Source organism: Colletotrichum costaricense, assembly GCF_030867565.1.
Source record: "Colletotrichum costaricense strain IMI 309622 chromosome Unknown Scaffold_10.1, whole genome shotgun sequence".
NCBI lineage: Eukaryota > Fungi > Ascomycota > Sordariomycetes > Glomerellales > Glomerellaceae > Colletotrichum > Colletotrichum costaricense.
Genome location: NW_026848239.1, coordinates 672340 through 690561, shown reverse-complemented (window position 1 = coordinate 690561; position 18222 = coordinate 672340). Strand labels below are relative to the sequence as shown.

The 18222-nt window shown below is 48.8% G+C and overlaps 5 protein-coding genes across 5 annotated transcripts; 2 read left to right on the top strand and 3 right to left on the bottom strand.

The window, feature by feature from the left end:
• Nucleotides 1-331: 331 nt before the first annotated feature.
• CCOS01_09828 (uncharacterized protein) lies at nucleotides 332-2135 on the bottom strand (the record flags this gene model as incomplete). Its single annotated transcript, XM_060457985.1, has 6 exons — nucleotides 332-522; nucleotides 586-784; nucleotides 862-1460; nucleotides 1520-1704; nucleotides 1758-1866; nucleotides 2039-2135. 6 exons carry the CDS (start codon nucleotides 2133-2135, stop codon nucleotides 332-334), a joined length of 1380 nt encoding a protein of 459 aa, XP_060311150.1.
• Nucleotides 2136-3945: 1810 nt separating this feature from the next.
• On the top strand, nucleotides 3946-5245 carry CCOS01_09827 (uncharacterized protein; the record flags this gene model as incomplete). The annotated part of the gene is made up of 4 exons (XM_060457984.1): nucleotides 3946-4140; nucleotides 4196-4304; nucleotides 4361-4804; nucleotides 4857-5245. 4 exons carry the CDS (start codon nucleotides 3946-3948, stop codon nucleotides 5243-5245), a joined length of 1137 nt encoding a protein of 378 aa, XP_060311149.1.
• A 244-nt stretch (nucleotides 5246-5489) lies between these two features.
• CCOS01_09826 (uncharacterized protein) lies at nucleotides 5490-6863 on the bottom strand (the record flags this gene model as incomplete). Its single annotated transcript, XM_060457983.1, has 1 exon — nucleotides 5490-6863. The coding sequence occupies one exon, from the start codon at nucleotides 6861-6863 to the stop codon at nucleotides 5490-5492; it is 1374 nt and encodes a 457-aa protein (XP_060311148.1).
• Nucleotides 6864-9629: 2766 nt separating this feature from the next.
• Nucleotides 9630-11539, top strand: CCOS01_09825 (cytochrome P450; the record flags this gene model as incomplete). Its single annotated transcript, XM_060457982.1, has 2 exons — nucleotides 9630-10715; nucleotides 10769-11539. 2 exons carry the CDS (start codon nucleotides 9630-9632, stop codon nucleotides 11537-11539), a joined length of 1857 nt encoding a protein of 618 aa, XP_060311147.1.
• A 1884-nt stretch (nucleotides 11540-13423) lies between these two features.
• CCOS01_09824 (uncharacterized protein) lies at nucleotides 13424-17562 on the bottom strand (the record flags this gene model as incomplete). The annotated part of the gene is made up of 3 exons (XM_060457981.1): nucleotides 13424-13516; nucleotides 13690-16931; nucleotides 16992-17562. The coding sequence occupies 3 exons, from the start codon at nucleotides 17560-17562 to the stop codon at nucleotides 13424-13426; spliced, it is 3906 nt and encodes a 1301-aa protein (XP_060311146.1).
• Nucleotides 17563-18222: the final 660 nt, after the last annotated feature.

Genomic DNA, 18222 nt, shown 5'->3' with positions numbered 1-18222 from the left:
TACAGCGCAAGACCCCATTCATTACTTGCAAAGTCCAGCCGGCCTTCTCGGCTCCGACTTCAGTATGGGCCCGAAGTCACCCGCCAGCCCCACTCTCGGCTCCGGGTCTCGATTGATGATGACCTTGAAGTTTATGTTCAGTCGCAAAGAGAGGCGCAGAGTGAACTACCTGTGAGCTTGAAATTCTGAGTGACTGTATTGGAGAAATCGGACAAATGCGACCGAAAAGATACGGAAATTCCCAAATGGTTTTGGACTGGGGTAGGTTTCTCGCAGCCTGCAAACAAAATAACGACCTTTAGAAGCTAGTGAACACAACTGCCGAGTCTGTTCACGCTCTCTTGGATATTTCAAACATGATTGCCTTCTCTGTGTCAGAGCCGCTGTTATTGGAAGATGACCTTGTCAAGTGTTGCAATCTTCTTCGCTTATGATCCCAGAAGAGCCAACCAAGAAGGACTGCCGTGGTCAACGGGACCATAAACGCGAAGTAAATCCAAATCTTGGACGAAACATGAGCTTCTATCATATGAAAGTCTCAGTCTTGAACAATACGGAAACAATTAAAAGGGCGCTGATACTAACGAGTCTGGAAGTCGAAAAATGACATGCTGAAAATGGAGGCGATGAATGTGCCAGGCAGAAAAGCAGCACCGAGAAGAGAAAGGGCCTTCATTGCCTGACTATCGCTCTTGCTAGCATGAGCTATCTTTCTCTGATCTCCTGCTATCTTGAGGTTCAATTTCGCATCCTTCTGTGCAATTTCGGCCGTAATGAAAGAAACCTAAGTTACTTCTCGTTAGTAAACGTTTCGCGACCCTTACTAGCTAAAAGTACATAATGAGTAGGTATATCTCTGACCATGCTTCTTTGGATATTCAAGCGTTCCACGGATATGGAAACGTATTTCTCCAACCCGACGAGTCGTACTCTGTGGCAATGAAAACGGTCCTTCAAAGTCGCATGGAGCCGATCCAACGCTTTGGTCTTATCAGTAGGGTCAATATGTGCCCAGAAGCAATCTGTGGCAGCTTCCAAAGCATCGATGACCTTGGAGTAAAGTTTGGGTGGTCTATGAAGAATTCTTCTGTGGTGTTCTGTGAGATCACTTGCGACTGTGCGTAAGTCGATGGTGCCGTCCTTTGAGTAGTAAAAGCCTGTTGTATCGTCATTGACACTGATTGCTTTTTCTAGTTGTCGAATGCTAGTTCGGGCTTCTCGTTGTTTCACTTCGTCAGATGTCGCTACGAGATCAGACATGATGATGCTGGGGATGAGAAGTGGATGGCATATGTCAAGAACACAATCTCGCAAATTTGACAAGCACTCAACGATATCGGCGGTAGGTGTCCATTTGACGAAGCCTGTGGTCTCGCGTCGCTTGAAAGAATATGATAGAATCAGTTCCCAGCCGCGGGTTCCGGTCTTCTTACGGCTATCATGCTTTCCAAAGACCATCTCTAAATACGAAGTGAGTCCAGAGCTTTGAGGCTATGAGTATCAGGTGGTGAAAGCTTACGAAGGTGAGGATCATCGTCTTCAAGAAGAACATATCTGTACCAGAAGAGAGGCCCAAGAAAGGTGGTCAATTCGACGGCGTGCAGTGGGAGCCGTAGGCATTTGAGCATTTGCTGATAATGTGCTGGTGGCAGTGGAATCTTCAGCGGTGTGAATGTTTCCAAATCCTTGGCATCTTTCTGAATGCTATCTCGAAATGTCAGTCACTGTGGCATTCACCATTCGAAGTCTGTCCTGACATTAAACGAAGCTTGCTCGAAAGTTTGCTTTCTTCTTCTACGACCGGTGGATGGAACTCGCCCTTCGATAGTCTTAGTGCTAAGGAATCTTTTTGTAGCAAAATGATGGCTGGTAAGTGTAGTCAGAGAATTAAAGGGGGTTAAAAGTCTCACCTGCTCGTATATAAAGTCATTGAAGTTGTCAAGAGTCAAATCTCCTTCTTTTAACGCGTTCAAAGATGGATCCTAAGTCAAGCCAGAACGGTCAGGATATTGTTGCAAGAAAGCGAATCAATGGGTACAATGACTTGCTGTGTAGTTGTAGAGCGTGAGATAAGTCGTTGCTTCAGTGACATGGCGACATTTCGCCAAGTGCTTTTTGAACATGCACTCCTCCATTGCTCTATCAAATGTTCAAGGCTTAGCAAGAAGCTCATGGCCATCAAACGGATTGGGGATACCCAGATCTTGGACTTTAAGAAGAAGAAATCCAATGATGATGGCGAGCGGCATGGCGGATCGGGCTCACTGCATAACAGGGGTAAACCAAAACCAGGCTGACAAAAGTGCACTTTCACTCCGGATGGACCTTATTGCATGCAATATTGCTGCTTGATCCATGATTATGCAGCATGTTGCTAGCCGAAATATTGCAACGCGCATGCTCATTTTATTGATTCGACGAATCGCTATGCACAATTGAGAGTTGGTGTGCCTCGACCAACATAATGAGGCTGTCCGATCCTACGGGACTTATATCAAGCAAGGCTTTTGGTAGCGATCTTTGCTAACCTGAGACGTGGGAAAATGTCAAGTTTTGAGGTATCATATCGATTGTCACGTTCAATCCGCGGGGGTATTCCACTTTTTGCGCGTTGATTCCAGGTGGCCTTGAATCAATGGTTACTGAAGCCGGTAGAGCCTGGTTCGTTCAAGGTTTTCGAAGGCATCAGCGTGGATGGTCGAGCTAGCTATTGAACCGACATTCGATTATGACTTTTCAAATCTTTCGGTTGGGAATTGCAGTCAAACCGAAAGAAATGATAGCATTCTAGTCGTTTGTTCACCTGAAGATTTCCTGGATTCCTCATCCAGGCGGCCTGGAAACTAAAGAGTCAGTATTTAGCCTGTAGAGGATGAGCTGAACGAAGTGCGCCGATCTTGAGTTCTTTCCAACGGGATCGGAATAATAAAATTGAGCTGCCAAGTGCCTGTTATCAATACGGGATTGACATGTAATTTTACTAAGAGGAGAGCCGGGACGCTGAAGTAAAGGCTTGGTTGATATCCTGAATGTCCGCACGTCGCACTTAGACCTTATTTAATAGACAAAAGGTTTTTACTCAAGATGAGTTTGACTATCACAGGAGACGAGGCGGCATAAATGCCCTTCCAATCTTTAGATCGGTTCGAATACATCCTGAATGAGTAGCTAGCAGGTTCTCTGGAGATGATCTAAAGTCGGCACTTCTGGCTTTCTGTAGGGGTCAGCTCCGTGGATCCCGCCGGACAATTATTACCAGAGCCGTGGCACGGGATGTGGGCAGTACACAGGATGAACTCTAACAAATTAGGGAAAACATTGAGCCCGGACTCGTCCACCAGCGGCACTTAGATTGAAACAAGCATTGCCTAGCCGCGGGACGAATTTCTCCCCCATCAAAAATGGAGATCCCGACCCGACTTTTACTGAATACGGCTTGGCCGACTTTTCGGGATTACGCGTGCGCCTGTCAGAACATAGGCGTAGTCGCTCATAGGACGGTAGGACCGGCCCCTTGAATTTCGTCAGCTCTGGTATTGAGCCACACTCTGAAACTATTCTTGGCATTTGCAGAGAACGCGAGGCCTTCTTTACCGCTCCAAACGTCAACCCTTTGTCCATAACTCCATGTTGTTTCTCCACCGCCACTGGCTGCTGTTCTCCATACTCCATAGCGGTATTTGCTAACCCCTGGGCATACGTCCCCCATGACAAAAAGCTTGGTATACTTTATCGAGCCGCGCAACGGCCCCCTGATATGGGGCTTAGCATCTTCGTGATGTGGACAGTCTCCCGCCGGCGGGATAGAGGCCTTCGGGAGTCGTCATCTTAGCTGTAAAGGCGTTTCTACAAATTGACGTTTAAATATGCCAAGTACCAGTCTCGTCTGTAGTTGCCTTTCCATGCCTGTTCATCCCATCTGCAGATCTGCCAAAGCCCAACAACATGCGCTCGTTCCAATTACTTTCGTTCGCGGCAGCCGCTGCTCCGGCTCTAGCCGACAGTCATTACTTCTTCTCGGGCTTCTTTTCTGGCAGCACTATTGTCGGTGTCGAATTCGATGACCAGACAGAGTCGCTCACTTTGAAGAACAATATCAGCACAGACGCGAGCTCGGGCTCCAAGTGGATTCACATCGATGTAAGAATGCCTGAGAATGCGACAACCAGGCCGGATGCTGACGATTTGACGATAGTCCCGCCTGAAGAACCTGTATGTCGGTACGACTGGCTACTTTCAGAGCTATGCCATCACAGACGACCTCAGCTTGACATACAGCAGCAACGTCAGCTTGTCTTCAGACTGTGAGCACCCCCGAAGTGGAATGTCTTGAGATTAGCATGTTGCTTACAGTGAATAGGTAGCAACGCCAACTACATCACGTCTTCCTCTGCCTCTCCCTACACTGTTTTCGGGACTCCCTATGGAGGTGGCTGCTCAAGCCTGGCCATCACCGTCGATGACGCTGGTGTGCTTCAGGAGGCCACTGCGAATGTCACATATGACAGCGCCGGAGGTGTCCACGGAACATGGATGAGCCCTAACAACGATTTCATCTACTCCGCCGATGACATGGGCAACGCCGTCTGGGCACACTCCTATGACAACACTACTGGAGAGGTTACAGAAGTTCAGTACCTTGCCGCAGCCGAGGGATCCAACCCCAGACACTTGACTGTGCACCCCAATGGCAACTGGGTCTATGTCGTCTATGAGGAGGCCAATTCCATCGCGTCTTACAAGCGCGACACGACTACCGGCAAGCTGACTTTCACCAACACCACCTACTCTCTCCTGCCCTCAGGTATGTGCTAACGAAAAAGTATTGCTGGAGCCAATAAGTAACATTTCTTCAGGATACACCAACACGTCGTCCTACTGGGCCGACGAAGTCATGTTCTCCATTCCCAGCAGCAACGCCAGCGCTACTGCACCCAAGTACCTCATTGCTGCCACCCGCTCCCGCACCGTTGGAGTTCCGGGCTACGTTTCCGCTTTTTCTCTCGACAGCACCACTGGTGCCATTACCGAGCAGCTGTTCCTCACTCCCACCACGAACAGCGGTGGCTCCGCCAATGCCGTCTCCCCCGCCAAGTTCAGCGAGGACTACTTTGCCATTACGGACAGCGGCTCTAACTTCCTAGAAGTATGGAAGATCGACGCTACTGGCTCATCCACGACTGCGGCAGCTGTCGCGCACCTGGCATTGGCATCGGGACCGGCCAATGTTGTTTGGTACAGCTAAGCTAGATGGTGGTGTTTGTGACAAGCATGCAATTCATGTTGCAAATTTTGTTTCTGCATATGTAACAGCGTGTATTTGGATCGAAAAGGACAGCACTTAGAGCCTTGTAACCCAGATCAATCTAGGTACGCTGTGGAAAGTTTTAAGTCTTCATGTGATCCTTCCAATTTGTTGCATCTGTTGTCTGCTCTAAATTCAGCACGATGTAAGGTAGGTATCGCCCCACCGTCACTTCTACCTTACACTACTCATGCCTCTCATGGCAGGCACTGAGAAGATCTCTGAACGCTCTGGCGTCGCCCTGCTTTGTTTCTTCGGAACGGTTTATAGAACACTCGTAATCTCCAAAGTACATCTCACCAGTCTCACTATCTGAAGTCAACCATGGACTAGGACCGGTTCCTGCGTCGAAGTTGATGTATCGACTCGGGTGCAGCACGGTGCCGATCCTCGTAGGATGGAGAAAGTGAAGTCTGTAAGACTGCCTATCAAAGCGAAAGTCCTTGAGGTGGGGAAGGTTGTTCCGGATCTTATCGAAAGTAGACTCCCACGTGCCATCGAACCTGTAGAGTTCGGCATTGTCATAAAATATGCCGTACGAGCCTTTGGACAGACGCTGCCAATCTTCCCTGTGAAGATCCCACTCCTTGGTTTCCTCGGTGTCAACCTGAATGTGAGAAACAATATGACAGCTGTCCAGACGCAAAGTTTCAAGCGATTTCTGTGAGAGAACCCAGTCAAAATGACGGTTGTTGCTGATGACAAAGTTTCCCAGATTCAGCGTCTTTAGGCGAGGGAACACTAGGCCTGCCCCGTCGAAGTATCCCGGCATGGTGCCCCAACACTCGTGGAAGTTCAAGGTCAGAGCGGTGAGATTGGCCGCGAAGCAAGGAAGAAACTGTCGCTGCAGATGGCTCTCAAACTCCAGGCGCTCTTCCATGAATATGTCGCGGTCTGGGCCGTGTTCATTATACTCATCTGTAATCAACAGGTGAAGACGATCGATGTCCTTGGCGACGTCTTTGAAAAGACCAGAGTTGACGAATTCTTGATGCGGGATGTTTTGGAGGTTACGAATCGTCAAGGACTGAATTGTGCTGACTTCGGTATTAGGCTGAACTGCACGTTCCCGAATGGCCTCGAAAACTGCCTTGAGTGTGTCTAGTCGGGTCTCGCTAGGCTCAACGTCGTTCCACGGGTTGTGAAGATTGGACCACCGGCCTTTGCATTTCTCGCTGAAGTGCAGTTCGATAGCTCTGATGTTTGGCAACTGTTTGATCCGTTTAATGGCTGATGTGAAAGCATCATACTCTCCATTCTTCCAGTTTTCCCAGTCCCCAAATTGCCTTGATTTCTCGGAGCAGCTCTGGATGATGACGCGTTCAGCAGCATTCCTGGCGGCTTCGATATCGAGAGTCTTGTTCCAGCCTTCAAACCCAGTCTCGTCGCCGTTGACGGTTCCGGTGTGTGCTAGCTCCAGGGGTTGATACAGGTGTTCAGTCGCAATAGAATTCCATCGTCGGCAAACGAGGCGAGCGGGGAGAAGGTGCTTGCGAACTTCACGAATATTCGCGGGGTCCCTGGGACTTTTCAGTCGGAATAGTTGCCCGATGATCATATTGAGGATCTCATTGGGTATTTCCTTGAGTTGCGTAGGTATCGCGAAAGTCAAGATTCGTCGAGGTCGGAAGAGTGTCTAGAGAATTGGTTCTTTGGATGGAAGTAGGACTCCGTACGCTGGTTTTGCCTCTAATCCTCATCTGGCTTGACAAGGGTGCAAAGCAGGGACGCGCTAGGCAGCGGTCCGGCAGCCTAGAGGTGTGGACCGTACAGGACATGGAACAGCCATAAGCACTGGCCATCTGTTCCAATCTTGGTGGCGCAAAACCCAGTAAAGGTTTAGGAAAAGCCGGAATTATGAGTTTTAGACTTGTGAATGAGTATAGAGGAAATATATGATGAACTGATGGGAACTTGTGAGAATCTTTGCCGGAGATGGCTTAATTTATATTAATTAAAGGGCGGAGAAAGTGATATTTAAAGTTATTCACTCCAAATAGACTACGTCTTATAGAAGGCAGGATCGTGATATCGTTTTCTAAAATACCAGATATCTCCTCTCTATTAGCTTTGAAAAGTACTCGAAAATAGATTAGAGATAAAGAATGAATAGGGTATTGCGAGTCCCTATTTGCAAAAGGTGCACGAGACTGGATTGCTAGCTCTGAACAAAATGCTGATCTAAAGCGAAACCGCGCAATACGCATGTTCACGTTTCCGAAACCGACAATCGAATTCGGGGCTATGCCTATCCTCTCAAATTGCTAATCATGAATGAGAGGGCATCAACTTGACCACTACACCATATCGGACTAAGTAATGCTCATAGTGGGACAGAGTGCTATGTGGATCATGCCCAAATGTGGATAGGAGGGGGCCACGGAGATGTTGGGCACTAAACCGGTCGGCTTAATTGTATTGGTTTCAATTAAAGAGTTGCGAAATATTGGATTGCGCTGGTTATTTGTCTATCATTTAGGTAACAGTGAGGAGACCTCTAGAGTATGCCTATGACTCTGAAGCTTTTGACAGGTGGGCAATGTTTAGGATATCTGCTTACTCGTTTGGCAATCATGCTCAAGAGTTCGAGATTGTAACCCGTTACATTGAATGTCTTCCTCCAGAGCTTAGCAGTCGTATTTAATATAGAAAAAGGTTGACAAGATGAGTAGATTAGGAGTGTTTGGATTGGTAGCGGATCCAGTGACTGGTTGACTAGGCCGCTACGGTGATTCGGCCCCGTGAGCTGCTTGACGGAAACTCCAGACTCCCAGAATATCTGATCGAGTCGGCGCATTCCTCAAGATTGCTGTTTTTCTACTATACGCATCCCTGCAATTATGGATGTAAGTCTTACGATACTTGATAACCTTCAGACTTTGAATCTTGGGCGACACAACCGGCCGGATGATGACTTATCGGAGCCGACCTACTGATTCATGAATGAACTCTGACAGTGACATGGGGGTCACCTATCGGAGCAACCTCCAAGGCGAAAGCTTATCAGAGACGAGAGGCCTTTGTGAACATGTTTTCGGCGGTCTCGGTGAACCCCTCGGCTCCTGTGGTCACCGCCGCCACCGAAACTCTACCGAACAGAGTTTCTTCGGGTTCTTAAATCGCCAGTTACCAGTTTTGTCGAGCACATCTCACTCTATTGGTAAAGACATAGATCACTATTTCTGTCCGACTCCTTTCCGGCAAGTGTTGCGAGAGTGAGGAATTGAACTTCGTTTTCGCGGGTGGATGAACTTGCTAGAAACAACAGCGCTGCGATGCCCAATCGGACCCGAATATGCTCCATATACTACTGGAGTGCCGTTGCTTTCCAATCATTCGACCTGATGATGATGCTCATCCGAGTTCTTCAGTTCGCCCCTCTGCATCCCCGGAAGTCTCCTCTCAAGTGATCACACGAATTCTGCGTTGCCGATACTGACTGACACCATTTGGGAGATTTGTGAACAAGCCATGATGACCTATTCCATCCTGGAATTGACTCTTGCCACTCCCTCGGTCGCTGATGTGCATCCGTCAACTGACCTGCATTCAGGTGCCAGATTGTACGTGGAACTCTGGGGTGAACGTGCACTTACAAGCAGATCAATCACTCACCGCATGCTTGGCATTTTAGCATTTGAACAGCTCAACCTTTTCAAGCAACGATTCTAAACATCATCTTACATACAATATTCATAATCGCCAATATAATTATTGCCTCACTCATTCATCAGGCCAAAGTACATATGGTCATCGGGACCAACTATAGCTAAACCTTATGCAGACGACCTGCCATTTAGTCGTTATCGATCTCTGTCTTGCGTATTCTTGTCGCTGCACATGTGTAACGTGGCTTATGGTGGCCGTACTCTCGAGGCTCATAAAGCATCGTTGCTACAGATTCGTCGATTGCCCTCAACTTCCAGTAGTTAAGTGGTGGTGGTGGTGGTCTGAGTGTCACCCCATAGAGCTGACGGCTAAGACTGCTCGCAATGAGCTAGTTACCTTGTTAGGAATCCACGTCGTAGCACAATGGTGGGAAGCTTCCATGGCACGTGGGGAACCGCTTCTAGTTACCAACTTTCCATCACCACAGCGAATGCCGTTTGCGGTAACTCCCAGACCCGACAAATTGCGTTCCTTCGGGAGTCTGCATAAGGAGTTCGAGCCCTCAAACCCGAATGACTACAGCGTGCCTCTTTGGGCATCACCATCTGTGATAAATTGACTTTCGCGACGTCACGTATAAACTGTCGGTTCTTCCCACGCCGGTTTGGCACTTTGGCGTTCGTGCAGCCATTCTTCTGGAAGAACCATAGCCACAATGCCTTTCGTAACTTCATCTGACACGGCTCATCTCAAGAGGGAGACGATCTCTCCACGCAAAGCCTATGGTTTCCTACTGTTCACGGGCATACTTTCCGTTTACCTCTTGTACAGACTCTATCGGAAAGCCCTGCCGAAGCCTATCCCCGGCATCCCGTATAACCCAAAAGCCCTCGGCCGAATCCTCGGTGACCTACCAGAGCTCGCCAGCGAGGTTTTGAAGACGGGCGACCTGGCTACTTGGTTGCAACGTCAGGCGGACCAGCACGACTCGCCAGTATGCCAGATCTTCCTTCGTCCCATGTCGCCACCCGTGGTGATACTGAGTGACTTCCGCGAGATGCAGGATCTCTGCATGCGGCGGAAGGAATTCGATCGCGGACGAATCATCAAGAACATTTTCAAAGGTCCTACGCCGAACCACCAAATTACTCTGGAACTCGGGGACGAGTGGAAAGCGCATCGACGACTATTGCAGGATCTCATGTCGCCCCCCTTTCTACAAGACGTCGCGGCACCAGCCATCTACTCGAACGTGACGAATCTGATCGATCTTTGGCGACACAAGACGCGCATAGCTGACGGTAGACCATTTGACGTGTCCGAAGATATCTTCTACGCAGCTTTGGATGCCGTTACAGCCTTTTCGTTTGGTGGCGACTTCCCACACAACGCTACAAAACCTGTAGCAGATCTTATTCAAGGTCTCGATGGCAAAAGATTGAACGAACTGCGGGCGTCCGGAACCATTGACGATCCGATTGAGTTTCCTACTGTGGAATGCGACGAGGTCCTATCGACCATCCTTGATGTCACTATCGCCATTGAACGTTTACATGGCTCACCCTGGCCCGTCCTCAAGTGGAAGATCATAGAAAAGCTCCCACCGGTCAGCCGAACCATGAGGCTCAAGAACGAGTTCATTGTTGGAGAACTCAATAAGGCGACGTCTAGGCAGCTGGCAAACAGCAACAACGACACATGGATGCGGTCGGCAGTGGACCTGATGGTGCAAAGAGAAAGAAAGATAGCTCAAGATGACGGGAGGGTGCCCGACTTCCTTTCGCCTACAATGAGAGACGAGGTAGATATACACATTTAGGGATCTCTACAAATAGCGCTAATCTTGATAACTAGTTATTCGGAATCCTTACTGGAGGCCACGATACAACCAGCACGACCATACTATGGGGCCTCAAGTTGCTAGCAGACCACCCGACGGCTCAGTCGAAACTTCGCACCTGCATGGAGTCACGATACCAAGAAGCATCAAGAGAAGCAAGGACACCTTCAGTAGAGGAAATCATGCAAATCAAAGTTTCCTACCTTGACGCCACGATGGAGGAGATTCTTCGTTGCGCCGGCACTGCGCCCCTGGTTGAGCGAGAAGCTCTTTGCGATACCGTTCTGCTGGGTCATCCCATCCCAAAAGGCACTCAGATCTTTTGTCTCACACAGGGCGCAAGTCTCCGTAAGCCAGCGTATGCTATCGATGAGATGAGGCGAAACGAAACGTGTCGAATCGCGGTGAAGAACAAAGGGAGGGTATCAGAATGGGATCCCGCGGACATCGCTAACTTCAAGCCTGAGCGGTGGCTCACTTCCGGAAGCCCGCCAAACAATGATCAAAACACGAACAAGGAACAATTCGGCGGCGCATTAACAGACAATGGTAGTCAATTGGAGTTTGACTCCACAGCTGGACCTCAAATTGCCTTTGGCCAAGGCAGACGAAGTTGCTTTGGTAGAAGGCTTGCGTACGTGGAGCTGCGAATCTTCGTCAGTTTGATTGTGTGGAACTTTGAAATACTCATGTGTCCAGAGGCCATATCTGGATACGAAGGGAGGGATGTTGTCACGCACAAACCGATCAAGAACTATGTTCGATTGCGAAATGTTGAGAGATAGTGGGCTTACTGATTGCCAAATCCAGATTTCGAGATATGAGATGCGGGCGGTTACATTGCGGCCGGCCAAGTATTTTGCGGTTTTCTAAAAGAGGAACATTCATCCTTTCTACGTGTATTGTTATGGCTTTTTGAAGCCTACAAATTCAATTGAGAGATACGAAGAATTCCAGCTATCGCATCCGAGGTTGTCAAACTTGAGACAAACTCTCGATCCTCAACCTGCTCTGTGAAACCAACACCACATGTATGCAAAAGTTCTGCCAAAGTGTTAGTAAACGGCATCCCGAGCATCGCATGGGCGAGTCGCCAAGAGATCTCATGTGAAATGGTAATATCGCCATAATCTCTACATCCTTGAACCGTTTGTTCTGTAGTTTTTGGCTTAAAACCTGAGACTACGTCGCTCGTTATAGTCCTCCGAGTAAACTCAAGGACTTTCAGTTTCATGGACCATGTGTCTTCAGTGGCCGTAGCTGTTTCGATAGTGTCGTCGTGAGGATCTCCTGGTTCTTGCCTACAAGGCCAAGCCTCCATATCCGAGAACCTGGCCGATATAGAAGCCTTTTCTTCACAGCTCGGGGGAGTAGTGTACTCCTCGATCAAGTTTTGAAGAAACGTTGTGTGTAAGACTCCTTCTGAGCTGAAACAAGCTCGGTCTGTCGGACTCAGATCCTTAAAAGGGACGAGGCAAAGGTACTGGTGTCCATCGCACTCCAAGATGTGCGGCTCCATCCGCGGGTTGAACGACACAAAGATGCTGCGGATCTTGCGTCGCATATACGCAGTGTAGTCCATGTTCTGCACCGGTTGTTCTTCACCTTTTCCAGTGTGAATCCAGTCATATCTCCTTGTTTTGTCAAGAAAGCACAGCAGTTCCCAAGCCGATGTTTTCTGTAGTGAGCCCTTGTTGCTCATGGCGGACGATTCCCAGTCGGCGTACTCTGCCAGTCTGACATCGATCCACCGTTCGGCAAGTGGCCCAAGGAGTCCGAGGCATTCTGGAAGAAGTTCAATATGCCGGGTGAGGAACATTTCCATGACCCCAAAGACTGGCTCAACTTTGGCGTCCAACGTCTTCAACGAGAAGAAAAATTCCGGTATTGTGTGTGGAGTGGAGGCGCAGTACCCTGAGTAACAACTTGGGCACAAGTCAACGTCGGCGCAAATTGTGCATTGATAGGATAGTGTGGGAACGCGATGACTACAAATGTCGCAGAGAAACTCAGCATCCCCGCTTTCGTGTCTTAAAGCCATTCTACAGATCCGTGCTTGTTCGATGCTGCTTGAAGAGTGTAGTAGTTGTAGACCTGCTGCAAGAGCTGACAACTCGAGGCAGACTTGTGATTGATTCTCCTTTCCTGAAATTTGAAGCGACTTGACAGCACCAGCAAAGTCTACGATGGACTTTCTTATAGCATTTGACACGGAGCTTGCGTCTAATGGTGCTTGACCGGAAGCATGCTCTCTAAATGCCTCTAAAAGTGCTCTGTTCTGCGTTGCGTAATCCAAAGCCCGTAGGCCGAAGCAGTCTTTTAGCGTTGGGTCCGCACCGCTCATGAGAAGTTCTTTGGCGGTCTGTACGTTTCGGTGTATGGAGGCAACAAGAAGGGCATCTTGCTGCATCCGCAAGGCCAAGAATCCGGATTGAGGACGCAAACCCATGCCCAGAAGCTTCGCTGCTGCAATGAAACCCGGGAACCCGCGGCGAGCAGCCTCCGTCAACGGGTCAAAATTTCTCAAAGATGTTCCTGTAAGAAAGAAATTATACCTGCGTAGAGGTTCGAGCAGACTCCCCAAGCCATTGATGGCCGCACAGTACACATTGTCATAAAGTTGTCCGTTGGCAGAATGGCTGGAATCTAAATCATAGAAAGATTGCCAATCAAGAGTCTGTAGGGCAATCCCGAGTTGACTTGAGGGCTTCGTCACCATCGAAGAGGTGTCCGAAGAGATATCCAAAGATCTTGTTGTCAGGCTATCGCTTGTCAACACTGATTCGAGAGCTCTTGATGAGCTCAATGGATCTGTAGGTGTGGCCGATTTTTTACATTTGGGATTTCCATACTCGAGTTCAAGTAGTCGCTGGAGCAAAGTCTGATCGCCTGCCAAAACTGCTGCTTGAACAAGTGTAATCCCTCGCTTGCTTACAATGTTGGTGTGAGCACCATGGTCCAGGAGATGTTCGACTATGCTCACGTGCTTTTCTAGCAACGCAACTAGAATTGGGGGCTCTCCAAAACGATCGTCTACTTTGTTCGCATCGGCACCCATGCGCACAAGGTATTCGACCACATTCTGATGCCCAAAGATACAGGCGATCCATAGAGCTGAGGATCCATTTAGATCACGATGCTCTATAGACTTTGGCGTGATGAGTCGCTCCAAACAATGCGAATGGCCATGCAAAGCTGCTAAATGTAGTGGAAGTCTTCCTCTCTTGTCCTTGAGATGTAAAGAAGAGGGGTCAGCTTTGACAATCAATTCGATGGAATCCTTCGACCCATGTGTAGCAGCAATATGCAACGGTGTCAAGCCATCGCTGTCTTGCGCATTGATATTCGTGTCAGGAAACAACCTGAGCAACTCGGATATAAAACACCCCTGGTTGTTCAAGGCTGCACTGTGCAACGGTGTGCTACCATTGGCATCTTTCATATGCACACCAGAAACTGTTGCAATTGAAGACAGAAGCTCGGTTCGACCATGAAAAGCGACATAATACCATGCTGTTCTTCCCTGGTGCCCTGGTTGGTTCAGGTCCATATTGTGTGTGGTGAGGAGTAATTCTGCAACATCTGAGCACCCCGTTTCGATAGCAATATGCAACGGCGTGTCTTGCATTGAATTGCAAAGATCGGTACGGGCGCCTTGGTCGATTAAAAGCTTTGCAGCTGCTGACTGGCTTTTGCGTAGTGCGCAGTACAGCGGCGTGTTCCCATCGATGTCAATACAGTCAATCAGAGTTTGGCCAGCAGTAGAAGTGAGAATCAACTCCATAACCTCTAGTGAGCCAAACATGGAAGCAACGTGAAGGCAGCTCGACTCGTCTTGCAAGTTGCGCGCATGTATGTCAACGCCATGCTTGAGCAAGGTATCAAAAGCTCGAGCGTTGTTGCAGTAACATGCCACCAATAGTGGAGTGTCACCACACTCTGTTCCTTGGTCCATGCTCGCTCCTCGACTGATCAGAACACTCATAATCTCTTCTAGATTTCCTTCTGCGGCATAATGTAGTGGAGTCTGACCGTGAAACCCTCTCTCTGTAGAGCATTGCGCATTCACATTTGCGCCAGCATCGAGAAGGGCTTTGACCAGTTCGACTTGATCATTTTGCACCGCAAAATGGAGCGCGGTCTCATTGTTTCTTCCTTGGTGATTGACGTCCACTTTGTGCTGTAGCAAAGAGGCCGCAAGTTCGGGGTTCATATGCATGGCTGCCATTATGAGAGGTGTTTTGCCATCAACGTCAGCTACGTCAGGCAGAGCACCAAGTTTCAAAAGACAGTCTAGGGCTCGGCTCGAGCCAGCTACGGCTGCTGCGTGTAAGGGGGTCTCTCCAGATATGTTTGAGGAGTCTTTATCGAATCCCATTGCGACTAGATCGATGATCACGTCTTCCCAATCCTCTTCCGAAGCGCTGTGTAGCATCCAAGCACCGCACGATTCGAGAAATGGCTGACTGAAAGTGTAGCTGCCAATGGCCTCCAATGCTTCGCGGTGTTTTCTCAACAACCATTTCGTCATATCTTTCCACCCATGAAGCACCGAGTACTCAATTGGCAGATGGCCAAAATCATCCACGCTATTTAAGAGTAGGTGAAGGTCGGACATCATGTCCGCAACTTCCCGAAGATCGAAAATAGCGATGATGTGGAGAGGCGTTGGATTCCTTGGGGACCATGATCCAACTATAAAGTCTTGGAACTCAAGGATCTGGATCGCTAGCCTTAGCTTATTTCTGCTGTCGAGAAATTTTGATACAAGGTGATTTAGATGAGGAACACCGTGCCCTTTGGCTTCGTGAAAGTGATCGCCCCAAGATGAGACGGCATATTCGAGCAACGGATATTGTCGAGAAAGCCGAGAAACATGTTCTGCAGAGAGTACTTGGACGTTTTCAAAGTTCTCAAAGTTGATGTAAGTGAGGCAAACTTCCGCCAGAATCTCGTTCGCTTGCGACTGGAGAGGGCCATACGTCAGAAGACTTGGTAGTTGAGATGAGAGGAAATCCTCCAGAGAGGCATGTCGGAGTTGATAGAATCCGTTGACCTCGGTGATGAGATCCGCACATTCTGTTGCTAATGCGAGATCGCTCGATAGTCGCCCACGTTGCTTTATATCTTTTCTTCCGGGTTTAACGGAAAGTGCCTCCAATAATTCGAGCTTCGACAAAGGACGGTATGCGTTTTTGACCCAAAGTAGAGCCCTGAGAGCACGATCTCTTACGTGGCTTGAACGGTGGTCGAGAATCTTTTTAAGCTCTTCGCCATAGAGCTCATCAAGTCCTTCCGTTTTGTCCCCGAGGGTTTCCAAAATATCCTCAACGCTTCCAATTTCTCTGAAGTGCCTTGACTTGAAATGAACCCACAGAAAAAGCCCGCTAGCTTTGTTGAACATGATCTTTTTGATATCTTCAAAGCCTTCTCGTTCATCGGGCGATGGATCACTGTTGATCTCCTCAACTTTGAATGAAATATAGGCCTTGATGTCCTCGTCATTCGCTCCCATGTCGATACGAATGGTGGGAAAGTGGGCAACAGCGGATCTGATGGCAGTGTAGTCTGGGCGGCTAAAGATGAGTATCTTAGTGCACACTCCCGAGTCTTTTGAGTCGGCTAGGCTGGCAAGAAAGTTGCAAAAGTCGGCAAATTGGCGATCTTCAAAGCGGCTACACTCATCCAAGCCGTCTACAACGAGAAATGTGAAGCGCAGGCGGTTGAGAACAAGTTTGATGCCTTCTTTTAGTTCGCTTCTAGAGAGTTCTTCCTTGCTTCCAGCGTCGGCTTGTCTCGTCAAAGTTGGAATGCCTTCTGAGGCAGGTAGCTGCTCATACAGCTGTCCCAAGATTGTGCCCAGCAGATTGTTGTACGTCAGTCTGGTCTTTGTCTGGTTAGAGGTGCAGTAAGCGTACGCCATGGAGGACGTCGCTTGTGTCGTCACTGGCGAAGCCAACTCGCTGATCACTCGGGCTGCCAAGTGCGATTTCCCAGAACCTGGTTTGCCGTGTATCCAGAGCAGGTCCGAGTTGACGCTGTCCTTCCAGAGTCGGTACTTCTCATTGCGGAGAAGCCAGTCGCCAGATGTAGGCACTCGCCTCTCAAAATGATTCTCGTGGATATCCCCGAAGTTGACGTGGGGAAGCCAGGCGAGGAATCTTCGGCGACTTTCGTCTAGAAAAGGAAGTTAGAAACTATCATGACTCTGTCAATCTCCTGATCCTGGCTTCTCACTATTTTCTTTATTCCTGGCTTCTTTTTCGCGTAGAGGAAGTGCTTCCAGGGACTCTTGAAACTTTCCGCCGAGTACTCTTTCGATGTTACCGACCCCAGCGGTAAGAGATTTGATATGTCGAGCGTTGACAATTCTTCTGCGCTTCTCCAGAGCACCCAGATGCAATTTGAATTGATCATTGATGTCTCCAAATTTCGAAGCAAAGTCCTGACATTGTGCCTTCATCGCCATGATGAACCCATTTTTCTCTCTGCCACGTTCATCGTAAAAGGTTCTGACGACTTTGATGCAGGTTTTGAGGATATCAGTAGCAAGCATAATCTCACAAGCTTTAATGTCAGGATCGCTTCCCGTCAGATCTTCTTCCCTGTACTTATTGATGATGTCAATCTCGTCGCCCATCCACTCGAGCATTTCAACCAGCTTGTTGTGGTATTCTTCCACCCTGTTGGTGAAAGATACGATGAAAGTGATTCCACCAAGTATCAGAGATGTAGGCATCGGGCTGACCTGGCCTGCACCTTCTATCAGGGGATGCAGAGACTTGACCAGAACGTGGATAGGTCTCATTTTCTCGGCTAATCTGGAAACTTTGCTTGAATCCACAGAGCTGGCTACGGCGCGTGACAGCTCTACGACATAGTCATCGTAACTTTCAGTTCGTGAACTCCTCAGAAGCATATCTCGCTGTTCTGGTTGTAGCTTCTCTGCTTCCAAAAGCCAAAAGTGTATGGCGTTGTCGGTACTTGGATCTCGGTTGCTCTTACGCCCGGTGGCTTCTGGGGATTTTCCACGTGGGGACATGGCCCGCAATGCGTGAAGTCTATTCATAATTAATCGCTGGAATGGAAAGGCGAAGCTCGATTCGGGCGCGATCTGTAATTCTCGTAGATCGCATGGAGGAGCCGACTCTGATGGAAAGAAGCGATGAATATGTGTAGGGTCGAGTGAGCGATAAATGCGAAGCCTGACAAGGCAGACCATTGAGGCTGAGCTTTTGATGAGAGGGTGACAGCATACCAACAAGCGGTCGCCTGTAGCCAGTCAGATGGTGAGTACTTCTGTATGAGTGATAGGCTTTGACGCAGGCTGACACACGCCGCATTCAGTCGAATGAATTGGCTAACAGTTCCGCTCATGCCAGACGAGTCGTGCTAGAACACATTCGTGTTTGCCTGCGCGGTTTCATGTCATCACATGTGAATTCTATGGAAGACACAGCGTGAGGTG